Source organism: Macrobrachium rosenbergii, chromosome 42 (assembly GCF_040412425.1).
Source record: "Macrobrachium rosenbergii isolate ZJJX-2024 chromosome 42, ASM4041242v1, whole genome shotgun sequence".
Lineage (NCBI taxonomy): Eukaryota > Metazoa > Arthropoda > Malacostraca > Decapoda > Palaemonidae > Macrobrachium > Macrobrachium rosenbergii.
The window spans coordinates 10,603,538-10,620,819 of NC_089782.1; the positions used below are offsets into that span (position 1 = coordinate 10,603,538).

The 17,282-nt window shown below is 34.0% G+C and overlaps 1 protein-coding gene across 23 annotated transcripts in view; it reads right to left on the reverse strand.

Moving 5' to 3' along the window:
- Positions 1-17,282, reverse strand: part of LOC136827939 (TOX high mobility group box family member 2-like) — a 1,122,506-nt gene that overhangs the window by 43,850 nt on the left and 1,061,374 nt on the right. For 13 of the 23 annotated variants that reach the window (XM_067085467.1, XM_067085462.1, XM_067085468.1 and 10 more), the window contains one exon: positions 9,472-9,540. The exons of 9 other annotated variants lie outside the window; for them this stretch is intronic. In XM_067085467.1, the coding sequence (XP_066941568.1) occupies positions 9,472-9,540 (69 nt within the window). Of the gene's footprint in view, positions 1-9,471; positions 9,541-10,244; positions 10,484-17,282 lie in introns of those variants that run through there. One more of the 23 variants, XM_067085474.1, reaches the window with a different exon arrangement.

Here is a 17,282-nt window from a genome sequence, read left to right on the forward strand (position 1 = left end):
AACACTACTTAAGAAGTCTCGATTCTTTTCTTCGCGTAGTACAAAAATGCGTAGGCCTAAGCAGCTTCAAGTTCCTAGATCTAAAAAAATTAATAACTGTCCTTTCGACGGTTTATGACAAAATTTACGACTTGAATACGGAATCATTGGGGAGAGAGAGAGAGAGAGAGAGAGAGAGAGAGAGAGAGAGAGAGAGAGAGAGAGAGTCCTACAAACATACGTCTTAACGAACCGATTTCTGAATTTTGAACGTCAGGCCTATGTGACGGTAGGCCTAAAAGATTTCATAAATATTAAAGCCCCTTCGCTAGTCTTTCTCTTTCTAATGGATATATCAAAAACAATGTCATTAGCATAAAAGCTCTTATGTTTCTTTTGGACAGTTGCTAATGACGTCTAACTATTTCTTTCCTCCAAATACTATAAATAAATCATAAACATTTTTTGAGATCTGACAAAACAGGTCACACATTTGGGTCTCCCATAAACCAACGTTAAGGTGAATTCGCCAGAGAAATTAAATTCTAGAGGGACGCCTTCTAGAAATTACATGTAAAAAGGACTCAGTCGCTCGTCTTCGAAAACCACATAAGAAATACTCAATGACAATGTAGTACGGCCCAGTTAACCGATAATAATTCAACTCTTCGGTTTAGCAAGAATCACGTTTTTTAAAATTAAAGTTTTCCCTGAAACAAACAAACAAACGAGAGAGAGAGAGAGAGAGAGAGAGAGAGAGAGAGAGAGAGAGAGAGAGAGAGAGAGAGAGAGAGAGAGAGAGGTATAAAATGAAAAGATACCTCCTTGAAAACGAGACAGATGAAGAAAAAACTGGAAAACAATACACGCTGTACACTAAAAGGAGTGAAAATGGGACCCCTCTTAAAAAAAAAAAAAATAATAAATAAAAAAAGGGGGAGGAGTTAGTCGATAGAACCCCGGATGAGGACGAAACCCACGATTCTTATAAGCGCAAAAAGAGTCTTTATAATGAAGGACAATTTGTGATTTAGTAGAGAGATGGGGGCGGGGGTGGGGAAGGTAAAAGGGGGAGGGGAGATAACCCTTACATTGTCATCCCTTCCCAAGTAGCTCCTCATCTCTCCCTCTCTTACTTTATTATGTTAAGTAAGGAGGGAAGGAAGGGAGTAGCAGAAAGCACTGGGAGACAAATGGGTGATAGGAAAAGAAGGAAAGGGAGACAGGGACAAAGGAAAGAGAAAGAGAGAAAGCGAATTATATTGTGAATGATTCAGAAGAGATGTAAACGCTCTCTACTGCACGCACGTGTGCGCTCTCTCTCTCTCTCTCTCTCTCTCTCTCTCTCTCTCTCTCTCTCTCTCTCTCTCACACACACACATATATATATATATATATATATATATATATATATATATATATATATATATATATATATATATATATATATATATATATATATATATATATATATATATATATATATATATAATGCATGTGTGGACACTACGGAATAACAGACTAAAATAAAAATCCCCGACGAAGATATCCGAAGGAGAGCATAACAGGAGCAATACATAACAAATGAAATGACAACAAATACAATCCCACTACCATATAAGGGGAAACGCTCCAATAAGTTCTAACATTTATTTATTCTTTTTTTTTCTCTCTCTCTTTTAGGTCCCTAGTCAGTATCCATAGCAACGGGTTCCACCATTACATTTACAAGAAGATTAGAACCCCTTTTGTACAAGCTGTACTTTAAAGCTACTGTAGTACAAAACCTAATTAAAAAAATGGCAGTTGTAGATCGGGAGGAAGTGGGTCCTATGGGAGCACTATCTATTCTTCTATTCTTAACCCCCTCCCCTGCCCTCCACCCTTCCCTTCTCCTCACCCCGGTTCCTGCCTTCCCCTCAGTTATCTTCCCTTCAACCGTCGTCCTCCTCCTCCTCCTCCTCCTTCCCCCTCCTCTCGAAAAACAATTTCTGTCTTTACTACTTTCGCCGTTCATTTCTTTCCCTCTTTTTGTCTTCCATTCATTCCCCTCTTTGTCTTCACTTCTTTTCCCCTGTTTTTTGTTTTCCATGGATGATGTTATCAAGTGTTACGCGCAACTTTTAATCCTTCGTTTTATATCAAAGAGTTGTTCTTTGCTTTCTGTTATTACTTCCATTTATTCAGGGCATCCTCTTTCTCTTTCTTATCCACCATCTAACTCTGCCTGTTACAACAATTTTCAAGACTTTAAGATTGGATAACAAATTACTTTATTCTGATATATCATAACTATATATATGTATGCATACATACATACACACACATACATATATATATATGTATGTATATATATACATATACATACACATATAAATGATTTTCAAGTAATTTCCTACAGCTTCGAGAAGAATGAATGCTATCTCTTTCACCCCAATACTTCGTGACGTCCTCACGTAACAGAGAGTGAGTTCTTATATACTTCTACAAAAATACTGACCCTCGCCCTTTCCAACAGATGATCTACGGGCCTTTCAATCCAAACCGAATTTCCAATTTGAGGAGAGAGAGGTTCAGCCTTTTAACGAGGTATTTAATATGTTCATTGTTGACCTTCCAGCACAATAGACGGATGAAGCATGACCTTGACACTTCTTCAATGGGGATAAAAAAATGACTGGGTTCACATATTTGTCGTAAAATAAAACAAAAAAGAAAACAAACCTTGTATAGCTACTAGGCCCCCGCTAATCTATCTGGAAAAGTGACGTAGAAAGTTAAACAGCAGTTTAAAGTAAAGAGAATGGAAGGTAAACGATTACATGAAATACGAGGATCATCATGAAAGGGAAACAACAGACTGTTAAGTGTCAAAGCAAAAATTTAGAATGACAAAAAAAAAAAAGACAAATAAATGAATGAATAATGAAAGCTTACCAACGGGGCAATCACGGGATAAGAGATCCAACAGTGGGCAAGGGGTCAAGCGGGGAGCATTAAAAGCGAAATGATATAAACCAAGTAATGAAAACACCAGCCATTAAAACGAGAAACCAGATATAATGAATGACCTGGACGGGACGAAAGTTGAAAAACAATACACTCAATAAAAGGGGAAAACACAATATGAGAGAGGGTCGCGTGAATGAAAAAAATAAAAAACTGAAAGAGGAAAAAGTGCTGTTTAAAGTCCTGACAATTACTAATAACATTCTAAATTCCAGTACTTGCAAAACGAACCTTAACTCAACAGAGGCCAAAGTGGATAAAGAAAAGAGTGGGATAACGTGTCTCTCCGACATTCTGAACTGAATGTTTTAGTTACACTGCAAGAATGAGTCAGGCAATTAATAAATGAGACTGATTCGACAAATTTAATTTCCATATTTAGATCGGAGGCACGCACACTTTCATCGTCGTAAAATTTAATAATAATAATAATAATAATAAAATTAATAATAATAATAATAATAATAATAATAATAATAATAATAATAATAATAATTAATATTATTATTATTATTATTATTATTATACACAGCTGCAAACAACAACGCTAGCAGCAAAAATTCCGCATCAAGTATAATCGAGAAGCTCCTTTCAAAATAAAGAAAAATTACAAAAACAATCCGACTTGTACACAAGACAAACTCTGCGTAAACTTCAACCCGAGAACGAAGGTAGAGTAATGTTGAATATCCAAATTCGGAGTTTCATTAAACAGCGGGTGTTGAGCGACTCCATTTCGTCTAAACTTTTCACAAAATACAAAGATCAGATCTGATTTTAAAATTCATTGTTTTCAAAACATAAATATACTCTCAAGGGGTATAAACACAAATACATACACACACATAAATACATATAGGCTATATACATTATATATATGTTATATATATGTATGTATGTATATATATATATATATATATATATATATATATATATATATATATATATATATATATATATATATATATATATATATATATATATATATATATACACACACACACACACACACACTTGTCACACGCATATATGCTTAGAGAGAGAGAGAGAGAAAGAATAAAAATCATCCCAATGGAAATGTCAGGAAGGGGCAAACAAAGACACACAGAAACAGACGAACGAACGAACAAACAAACAAAAGCTTCGACATCGCTGCTTCAGCCATGCCCGAAAACGAAGGTAATACCAACTTTTTTAATTTGACAAAGTTTTAACAAACACGTTACACAGCCCTCACTCTTCCTCCTCCCCTCTTCCTTCCTCCCTATCCCTAAACTCCTCCTTCCTTCCCCCTCTTTCTGCCATCTCCTCCTCCTCCCTCCTGTTCCCCTTCTCTCTAAAACCACCATCCCCTCTTTCAACTTCTCTGTTCTTCTTCTTCTTCTTCTTGGCTTTTTCTTCAATTTTCATTCTTTGGCAACTATTAAATTATTTTTTTCTCTCTCCTTCTCCCCTTTTCGTATGAAAGGTGGAAAATGACCCAAGAACTCTAAATCTGTAAAGTATAAAAAGGTGGAATTTGTTATTTTATTCCTGTTCACACAGATAGTCGACGCACTCGTGTATGCGTATATGTAAACATGCATTCGCGCGGGGTAAGGTGTAAAATTTAAATGTTAAATATAAAAGATGAAAAGCTGGAATAGGATTAAAACGCATACTGTTAACAACATATACAAAACAAAAACTACAAAATTTGACAAGTGAAAATAACCCACTGATTCATAAACTACGCGCAAACCTTTTAAAGGAGAACAAATTTTAATTATAACAAGGATAAAGAAATATTCACTTCTCCAGTTCCACAATCCGATATTACTTTTGTGCGTCATATCAAGAAAGCGAATTAAGTTCTTTCCACTCGAAACACAATGAAGCATTTGGATTATTAGTAGTACGGTCCTATCAACTATTAAGGAAGATGAAAATACCGGTCTCCTTTGAGAATTACACAACCACCTGTATCGCACGATTTAAGAGAGAGAGAGAGAGAGAGAGAGAGAGAGAGAGAGAGAGAGAGAGAGAGAGAGAGAGAGAGAGAGAGAGAGAGAGAGAATAAAAATGGAGGGGTTGATGAATGAATGTGAACGGTGCCCAAACCAAACACGAACTGGAAAAAGAATGATTTCGTTTTAAGGGCATTTTATTCTAAGCCTCATCCAAGGCATTTTTCTTAAAAGGTCTGGAGGGCTAGCAGGGGGAAAAGAGGGTAATGGGGTGGGGCTGGGGGGATATAAGGGTGGAGGGGCAGGGTGGGGTCAGGCCAGAAGCCTCCATCAAACAATTATGAAATCAAAACTTGATTCGCTCTCAAATTAGTCCTTAATTAACTCAGCACTTCGGATAGAGATCAAGAGAGAACTCTTCACAGATGTAATGTCTTTCATTAATTGACGATAAAGTTAATTACAACAGAGGCGCCGACTGCAAAATTTGATTTAAGTTTTATGACCAATACATTCTCGCTATTCTCTTTCTGGGAGAGTCAAAATTCATTTTAAAGGATTTATCTTGCAAATTCTTCCTGGGGATAATGTGTAAAAATACAACCGTTTGAAAAGGAACCGTAATAAAACGTATTATTACAGAATAAGAAAAAATAAATTACTGCACTCTTGAAATCTGACATAACCCAGAAAGACTTTTTGACTGAATTCATAAACAGTTTTCCATACTAAATACCAACATTGAAATTAACAGCATTAAATTATATATATATATATATTATATATATATATATATATATATATATATATATATATATATATATATATATATATATATATATATATATATATATATACATACATACATATACATTTATTATATATATATATATATATATATATATATATATATACATACATATATATATATATATATATATATATATATATATATATATATATATATATATATATATATATATATATATATGTATATATAAAACCTATGACAAAAAAACAAGTATTAAGATGAAAACATATTCGAAAGAAAACCTCAAACAATGACTTGAATGGTTCAGTACTCCATCAAGTCATACTCATTAGCAATAATGGTTATTTTATTTCGCTGCTGCACTCAAATTATTGTAGGAATAAAATTGAAAAACAAATAACCTTGGTGAAACATTGGAATTACACTTCTTCTCTTGTATTCAAACTAGCAAGGTAATCATTACAAATACTCATGTTCGTCTAAGGTAACTGCTTCATGTATAGTAGCATAATTACAGAATATAGTTTTACAACTTTCCTGCAAAGTTTTACGGCTATCACGACAAAGCCCTTGTCAATGTAAAATCGATACCCGTGGCAATTACATACGAGCACAGACCGAAATATAAATGACGGGATTTCAGCAGCTGCGACGTCGTCATCTACAAACCAAACTCAGGTAAGTTGCGGTTGTGTACCGAAGAACTGTTTACAAGATCGCCTCAGGACTGTCTCCTTTTACCTTCCTAAAGCAATGGAATGACAGTTTTGTTTTATTTTTGTGTTACAGTAAGCATTGGACCAAGTACAAAATTCCTCTTACTTGAGGAGAGTTTAACGTATTTTTATCGGTCAGGCCTTGTCTTTCATCTGTTTTCTATCTATTTTTGTTTTCCGTCGTCAAACTGGCCAGGTCAGTTTTCACATGGAAAAAAAGTAACTAAAAATAAAGCTGAGAGCAGAACTCTAACCAAGCTACATTTCCACATTACTGAAATCTGGGATAACTGAGGTATACACTGCTTAGTAATACAATATATTTCGTCATCCCAATAGTAACAATCAGCTTAGAAATGAGAACGACAAAGAGATGAGGTAAAAGTCTCCCTCACATACAGTGTTTAATGGAAAAATGAAAATCAGCACACCAAAACCACGCATTAATAAGGTGTTGCGTCTGCATATGCAGAAAAGTTCTTTTGGGGAGATTCAACAAATTTGCAATTAATTCATCCTGTAACGCTTTCTTATTAGATTTTATGAAGATTTTCAGTCAAAAGGACAAAGATAAGATACTAACAGGAAGGAGAGAGAGAGAGAGAGAGAGAGAGAGAGAGAGAGAGAGAGAGAGAGAGAGAGAGAGAGAGAATCACTTGCTTCTACATTATACACAAACAAATTAATATTATGCAGTTACGATCTCTGCATAAATATATGGTAATAAACTGCTTCGTTTGCAATCATAAGATTGTAATCAGCTTTATCTTGTTTGGACAAAAAAGTAATGTTCATTTTGAATCTACAGAACGAAATTTTGCTAAAAGTAAAAAGAGTAAAGTACAACACACATACATACATATTATATGTGTGCGTATATATATATATATATATATATATATATATATATATATATATATATATATATATATATATATATATATATATATATATATATATATTGAGCGTGTGTACGTGTGTTCATATACATAAGGAGAATGAGGAACAGCGATTAAATTCGTTGTATGCACTATCTGCAAAAAGAGCATTTTTTTTATGTAGTGACCTATAAAAAAAACTAAAGTCAATACCAAAGTAGACAAGCCGTCCCGTTAAAGTTGAGAAATTTCCAGAGCCGATTCATAGGAAGCAAGAAGAAAGAAGAAAAATATTTATAAAAAAAAAAAATGTACATATATAACAAAACATAAAAGAACGTCAGGTAACTGGGGAATGTAAGTATGATTCACGGGGACAGTATGACAGGGATACGACAGCCTTGGGAGAAGATGGAGGGAGTTGCCAAAAGAACGGGGTGGGGAGGGGAGGGGAGGGAAAGGGGAGGGAGTAGGGGGGGAAGCATGAGGAGGATGGAGTAAAAGAATGTCAGACGCTTCGAAAAAGAAAAATATAGACATAAATACGGCGGAGAATTACTTATGTTCAATATGCAAGGGATATGGGTCGAAAATAATTGAAAGATTGAGCAAGGACACGGGTTAGGAGGCAATATCTAAAGAAACACGGGGGGAGAGGGAGAGAGAGAGAGAGACAGAGAGAAAGAGAGTGTGTATTGAATGAAAGAACGAAGATAGAGTATTTTCAAAATTTAAAAATATGAGTCAAGCAAATGAAATGGACCGGAAAGACGAAAGGATATTGCAAATGTGAATCATAAGGCCTGAAAACATGGGGAATCATTATGAGTATGTATGTATGTACATACATACATACATACATACACATACATATATATATATATATATATATATATATATATATATATATATATATATATATATATATATATATATATATATATATATATATATATATACACACACACTTGTATGCTTGCGTACACACGCAAGGGAAAGGTGAAAAGAAAGAGGTGTTTGTACAATGAAAAGGAGGTTTTTAAGGTTAACAATTGTAAAAATTAACGCTGAGCCATACACTGGAACTTCTGATGCACAATGTAGGTAAATATGTTAATAGGCAACATGAAGTTTTACTAGAGACTCTCTATGTCAGGGAATGCAAGAAGCAATGAACTGCTGCTACGCATACATGTCAATCTCAGTCTAAACATGACAACATAGCGATGTCAGACGGGAAATTCAAAGATCGTACCAACAAGTTTGGTCAAACTAAATTCCCAAGACGCGGAATGAAAAGTAAACTGTCATTGACGAAGTTTCGAAGAGGAGGCGAAAGAAGTAATTATGCACTACAGGAAACTGGTCTTGCTTAACAGGACTGACAGTACCAATGATGTATGGGGAATGGGAACAGAAAGTGGGATATAAGAAGTGTATGATTCCAACAAGAATACTGTTGGACAATGCACTCCTTATGAAACAATCCTGTAGACTTGGGAAAATCCTTGAGGAAGGAAACATGCGGCTCGAGGGCAATGTACAGTAGATAATGCGGATAGAATTTTAATTCGAGTAATTGTGAATTCTCCAGAATGTAAATACATTTCCTTTAATAAAGATATGGACATGAATGTGAGTACTTTCGCGAACACGTATTGATGATTCAAATATGCGAATTACACTCAAGTCTGTTAATGAGATAAAAACAGAAAGTGAAATGCCAGTAGCTAAACGATACAACGGTAATTAGAGAGTTATGATGTTTTGTAGAAGAAAGTAGAGAACGGTAAAACGTTATGACCTGATAAAATCCGGAAATGACATAACTGTGTATGTTTGTATGTATGTACTGTATATATGCACATATACACACACACACATATATATATATATATATATATATATATATATATATATATATATATATACATATACTTAATACTGTAAAGATAAATTCATGTATCAAGTGAAAGTATACCGTATATGTGACCGTAAAAATAAATCCTTAAGAAGCTTGTTTAAAAGTCGTTAACTTCACATTACTCCGTAATAACTAATTAGGAGAGAGAGAGAGAGAGAGAGAGAGAGAGAGAGAGAGAGAGAGAGAGAGAGAGAGAGAGAGAGATTCTTTCCGAGATAACGAATGACGTGGTATATGGACATCGCACCTGATCAGCCATGTATCCTGGATGTGTAGAATCTGGGACGCTCAAAGACAGGTCGAAGCTCTCGCCACCCTGCAACAGTCAAAACCAGACCATCATAATACCTCTACCAAAGCAAAGCAGTTGAATTAAAATAACTAAAACTATGAAACAATCAAATGAATCCTAAGGCAACAAATTAGAAATAAGGATAATGAACAATTTCGCCTTAAGACAATTTTGATAATTTATTGAACTCTTACATTAGCTTGAATAGGATCTCCCTTAAGAGTGAGTCCAAAGAAATAGAAAAAATAAGTTAGCTAAAAATAATATAAAATCCAAATAAATTCGTAATAACTAACACAAAATAACATAAAAACAGAACAGCTGAAAAAAAATCGGCTTCAACAATTAAAGGTCAAGAAACATAAAAATGGGTTCCAAATCCTTTCCTGATCACCGCGTCAAAATCAATAAAATGCCAGATTTCTCACTTGAAATCTTCACCTTAATTAAAATATAAAACCAAAGCAAACCTATGTACCAGGAAAATGCCAGAAGTGGACTAATAATCCTGTTCTTTATAATCCAAGGTGCCCAATAAAGATCTGAAAGGCTTAACCGGAATTTATTCTTCCACTTACAAAGGATACCTATTCCACCCGCAACAGGCAAAAAATTACCCATTATGTTTGTTCTTTTCATCCTGACTTCTGTACTAAACAAAACACCATGGTCCAAAGACCCTGCTACACTAGATAGTGGCAAAAAAGAAATGTACTGAAGAAACTCACTTCCATCCGTTAACGTTCAATATTTGCATCAGCACACCAGAGCAAACAGGGGCACTCCAGTCGTGTCTCTTTTTCTACCACTGCGTCACCAACTCACTCTACAGCAGGGAATTTCGGAACAAAATACACTACACTACGGAAACTAAACGCTTCACAAAAACTGGGTCAACAACGATCGCCTCAACAACACAACAGGAAATCAGTGAGTGATGCCGAGTAACTGACAGTGACCGTTGACATGACCTCGTCTGGACACGACTAAAGCAGGAGTCAGGACTAAAGCAACTGACTCACTACCTATCGCCTAATCTCGAGTTCTCGGTTCCAGGTTAGGACATTTTCTTTTATATTAACCGGAACAAGATTTCAAGAAATGACTTTGAATTTCAGCAATTCAAGGAGTCAAGTACTATTACTGATACATTCTCTGGTCTAACAACAAATGACACAAATTAATAATTTATATAACAACAAATGAGACAAATTAATAATTTATTAATTGTCCCGTAAACAGGTCAGGCGACCGTCACGCGCCAAAACAAGAAAGGATAAGGTCAAGGTCCGACTCTGTGGGTACGGTAAGGTTTTGTGAGCGCGTGGGTATAAAGGAAAGATTGAATGTTGCCGATAAATATGCTTATTCGGAATTACAAAAACATAACACTCACATAAGAAAGGAGCTATGTTACGATACTAATCGTGCTTTGAAAGACTTGCGAATATGACAGACTGACAGACATGATCAATTTTGAAAATGAAACAAAATAACATTTTGACGATATAAAGCACCAAAAGTCTCACAGTCATGGTTATTACAAGCTCGATCCGAAACAAAAAACATGAAGCATATTGATGATACGGGGAGGAGAAAAATAAAATAACTTAATCTAGTGGCCCGTGGATCACCTGACCTGACCTCCCCTGAGGAGAGGTCTTTAACAGCTCTCGAAAGAGAGGTCATTAACAGCCTGCCGAGAGCTCCCGGTAAGACCCCCGGAGTGGCCAGAGATCACTTACTGCCCCAAAACACACAAGGTCAATTTTGAATTGTCAAGCGTTTCGTTAATATATCCGATTGCTTGGGAGTCCTCTTTTTTGTTAATTCAGTGAAAGAGGCACGTGATTCTAAAATATGTTAAAGATTTGATAGAAATAACAGTGAAATATATAAGTATGTATATAAATTTATATATTATATATAAAAAATATATAAGTATGTATATAAATTTATATATTATATGTATAAAATATATATATATATATATATATATATATATATATATATATATATATATATATATATATATATATATATATTATATATATATATATATATATATATATATATATTATATAATTACAGGCAAAATATGTCATAAAAATCGAATACTTATAAAATTAGGAGGGAAAATCTAAATATGAATTAAAAAGTAATCTTATTCACTTTCACGTCTCCACCGTCCCTTCACATACCAGTTATTGAGGGCATTACAGGAAGTTGTGGCTTGACAAACTTAATGAGAACATTGTACTTATGCAAATCCTTTAAATCGACACACATTTCATCATTCATAAATATTTCTCACAAAGGAGGACTTAGAAAATATATTGAATATTGTTGTTACTGATAAAGTTCATATGAAGACTAGAAAGAAATGCTTTAAATGAAACGCGAGGCGACAGAGGCCCTAAGATGTAAGATACCAGATAAGGAAGGAAGATGAAACCGATAAGAAAAGGGGATAAGGAACAAGCAGGGGGTATATGGGAGAGGAGGATTTTCGGAGATTTTCACCCTCCCTAAGCACTTCACGCCTGCCCCATTCCAGACCCAATACCAACCATACGGACAACGTCCTCGCCCTTCCAGGCAGCTGACAAACAATAACGGTTCAAACGAATTTCTTTCTCAAGCTTGAAAAAACTTAGTCAATTCGACCTATGAGCGGAATACTGATTATTTAACATCACAGACCAAAAAGCTACGTTAATCACGGAAGAAGGGAATTGACAAAGGAAGACTTTATTGATTATTAAAAAAAGAACTAAATGATCTCTCAGGTGCCACATAACCCATATTGAAATTATATATATATATATATATATATATATATATATATATATATATATATATATATATATATATATATATATATATATATATTTATATATATATATATATATATATATATATATATATATATCTTATACATACATATATATATATATATATATATATATATATATATATATATATATATATATATATATATATATATACATATACATATATATATATATATATATATATATATATATATATATATATATATATATATATATATATATATATATATATATATATATATATATATATATATATTATATTCTTAGTTCCAGAATGCAAATGATCACTTAAAAATATGCTTAACTGCATACAGCCCCTTTGGCACTGAACTTGGCCGATATTTCTTCCCAGGAATTACTTGCCAAATCAGTCGAAGAAACATCACCTAATGTGTCCTAAGTTTTACATATGAAGTATTAGAAGAGGAAAGCTGATAAAAATTATTAGCAGAGCATGGAGAGGTTTTGAACAAAACGTTATAAAACTGCTAGGCATATGGGTACTGTAACAAAAGAAAGCCCATAATATTGTGGTAAATAAATAATAAATATATATATATATATATATATATATATATATATATATATATATATATATATATATATATATATATATATATATATACACATATATATATTACACATAGTTTAGCTTTAGCTTTGAGCAATTCATTATGACCGGTGCGCATACGGAAGACAATACGAAGCTTACATTAATAATAATGACGGAGGCTTCCACACATCAACCCCGACGGAAAACAAAAGGGGAAACAGAGACTCTTGAAGAGCGCGGCGCAACTCATCAATAGACCGCCTATTCATACACTGATACGTATATATTCTTCCACCCCATAATACACAAATTTACACAATGGCCACGAAACCGGACCATTGTTGTTACACAACAAATAATAACAGCAGAAGTGTGCAACAATAAGCAGCGATATCTGGAAGATTATTAACGGACTCCCATGGTTTGCAATCAGCTCTCTCTCTCTCTCTCTCTCTCTCTCTCTCTCTCTCTCTCTCTCTCTCTCTCTCTCTCTCTCTCTCTCTCAAGTTCTGGAATGTATCACCAAGATGACAAACTTTCTTTTGTACTTCTTTTTCTTCTTCTTCTTCTTCGGGAGAAAGAAAGAGGTCTTTGCAGCTAATATAAATACACGCGCATTTTATATATATACATATATATACACACAAAAATACATAAATATATGTATTTATATATATACATATACAAACATACATACATATATTTATATTTTCGTGTATATATTTAGATTCATATATATGTATATATACATATATATTACGCACAAAAATATAAATATATGTATCTATGTATACGTGTATGTATACATCTATATAAATATATATATATATATATATATATATATATATATATATATATATTAAAATATATTAAAATGATTATGTGTATTTATAATAGCTACAATGACCTCTTGACTTTACTGTCAGTTAAAAGGCCACTCTGGCTATGATAAATTTACAAGTAAAGGGTAAAATTAACCACTAGGTTCTATACATATACACACACACACACACACACACACACACACATATATACACACATATATATATATATATATATATATATATATATATATATATATATATATAGAGAGAGAGAGAGAGAGAGAGAGAGAGAGAGAGAGAGAGAGAGAGAGAGAGAGAGAGAGAGAGTAGAAATAAGCTATATAAAAATTTGTTTATCTTTTGCGGTTTTATTCAAACATAAAAAAAGTCTATCAATAAAATAACTGTAGCTTTTAAATGCCGGGGGAAAATTTTCCCGAGTGGAAATATTTTTTCCCTGCAAAATACCCATAAACATTTAATACTATATAGATCTTTACTTATCTAGGCGTTTATGCTTTGGGGGCCAGGTCGCAACTGTTACAAAAAAAATAGCTTTTAACGAATCATTCACGAGAGAGAGAGAGAGAGAGAGAGAGAGAGAGAGAGAGAGAGAGAGAGAGAGAGAGAGAGAGAGAGAGAGAGAGAGTTTTCAAGTAAATAAAAGAGAAGGGATTTGACAAGGATAAAAATGCAATGAAAGGTGAGGTCTTTGAGAGAGAGAGAGAGAGAGAGAGAGAGAGAGAGAGAGAGAGAGAGAGAGAGAGAGAGAGAGAGAGAGAGATAAAACATGGCCTTATTTCGTATTCCAATTTAAAAGATTGCTGCTGTAGCTTGCAAGTTTTATCAAAGAAATTTACAAGGATTACACTGAAGTAATTGCCGAATTTCTCATCCCGGGCCAGCGCAGCCAACCATATTTCGTTCTGATTGCGAGCTAAGATAAAGTTTCGCCCCCCAAGTTCTGTTTACACTCATGTATTGGACTCAGATGGAAGGAAAGGGGAATGGGGTGGGATTGGGGGGAGGGAGGGAGGGAGGGGGGAAGGGATGGGAGGAAAGGAAAGAAAGTGAGGGAGGGAATGGCAGGGGAGGAGAAGAAAGAAAGAAAGGGAATACGAGAGAGGGAGAGAAGAAAAAGAGAAAGACGACCATGTGGTAAGGGAATGGCGATAGGAAATTGTGAGAGGGAGGGGGTTCAGCACAAACAGTGGAGGGAGAGTCAAGAAAAGCGAAATAAAAAGAAACGGAGGAGGAGGAGGAGGAGGAGGAGGAGGAGGAGGAGAGAATAAGAAAAAGAAAACAGATGAAAATAAGGGTGTGTATTATACGGAAGCCACTGAACTCTGTTTGTACAACACGCATGTGACGAACCAAAGGGTGAAAGTAAAAGGGGAAAATGAAAGTGCGGATGAAAAAGACAGCAATGCAAACACAACAAAAAGAAGTTCACAATTATAAAAACCAGAGAAACATTAAGCAAAACAACCCACTAAAATAAACATATTGAAAGAAAGCGAGAATTTCTTTCTTCTGGAGTCAGTAGCCCCAGCTAACCCTTGTAAGAGTGTTGAAGTTGCAAAGTACAAGAAAAGATTGGCGCTCTGAAGAATATTTTATACCATTTCCATTACACCCAGAATTTACTACTTGCTATACAACATTTCATTGTTGCCTTTGCCAAGGGGGATATGTTTTTAGTTCGGCTTGATTGTTTGTTCGTTTGTTTGTTAGCACGACGATACAAAAGGTTACACGTCGGTTTTACTAAAATTCTCCCAAAAGCTGGGTCTCCCGAAAGGCAGCAATAACTGATGGGAGACACAGGGATTCACATGGGGGAAAGGGGCCTACGAAAGGGGTAGGAACAGTGTTTAAGAAACAAAAACCCTAGGCACTGTTACCGTAGTCTGGTATCCAAATATAACTGATTTCGGCATCCAATTCTAATAAATGCTTCTGAGAAGACATTCTCACCGGGGATTATCTCTCCTCTTAACCGGGAAGACTTCGTTCAGATCCCTGCAACTGACCGTTCATGGTCGGTCAAAATTTGTTCTCAAAACCTATTTGTAGCTTAAATAATAAAACTACATAGTAGCATTCCTGGGAAATTTTGAAACATCATTTTGAAAATTGTATTAAAAATTCTGATTTCACCATGAAAATGGATATATTTATAATAAAATTTTCCTTATCTACGGTGTTTTATATATATATATATATATATATATATATATATATATATATATATATATATATATATATATATATATATATATATATATATAAAAGAAACCATTTTAATGCAATTTATATAAGTTTCAAATACCTGTTAAATGAAATGTAAAGCTCACCTACCTAAAATAAAACGTTAATTTTACCAGACATATACCAGTATATTTGTTTAAGACTTATAATTATCTAAGCAATATACTATATATATATATATATATATATATATATATATATATATATATATATATATATATATATATATATATATATATATATATATATATATATAAATTCTAATAGCCACAAATCGCTTTTGCTTAGGATCAGAATTTACTTCATATTTTTAGCATATGGATCTAAGGCTTTGTAGTGACAAGCGTATCCAAAAAGTGCGATGAATTCGAGAGGTTGAGAGGGCATTGTGGCTATTACAATTACAAATGCATCTGGTAAAAAGCGACCAGTAGATTATATATACTGTATATATATATATATATATATATATATATATATATATATATGTATATATATATATTTATATAATAAATATATATATATAATGGCTGAAGAATATATATATAAATATATGAAATGGTCTAATAAATGTCCATTGAATGGCTGAAGAACAGAAATGGTCGATTCATGTACAGTAAGAATTCCGGAGTAAATGTAATGGATGATGGCAGGATGTGAGAGGAGTCACAGAATAGGTGAAGCCAAGAAGGTATCAGAGTTTGTGCAAGAATAGGGATGAGGCCAAGGTGGGAATGTACGAAGGGAGTGTTGAATCAACTCTCGTTTATGGAAGTGAAGTGTGGATGCTGAGTACAAATACAAGAAAGAAGGTTAAGCTTTTGGGGAGAACTACTGTGCACTGTGTGTGTGTTAGTGCCTTTTGAAATGTTTGGTCATACGGAAAGAATGGAAAACAATACATTGATGACAAGTGTACAATTAGGAAATATCAGGAGGGAGGAAGAGAGGATGACCTACAGTACAATGCTTGATAAATGGTGTGAAAAGGAACTGGAAAAGGTCATTGAAATCCATGAAGTGCAGAACATTCAAAATAGTGGAAATCGTGCACTGTGTGTAGGGGTTCAACGTGATGTGCGTTTGATGTGCGGACGATCAGGGATATGGGATTTGTGTGTGCATGTGTAAATGATACATTTTTGCAACTTTGTAAGTGCTGCCGACATAAAGTATATGTGGAAAGTCCATTAGTCGGCCTAAAAAAATGATCAGGGAATAAAAACTGATACAAACAGATGAGATGACTGCACTGAGGGTATG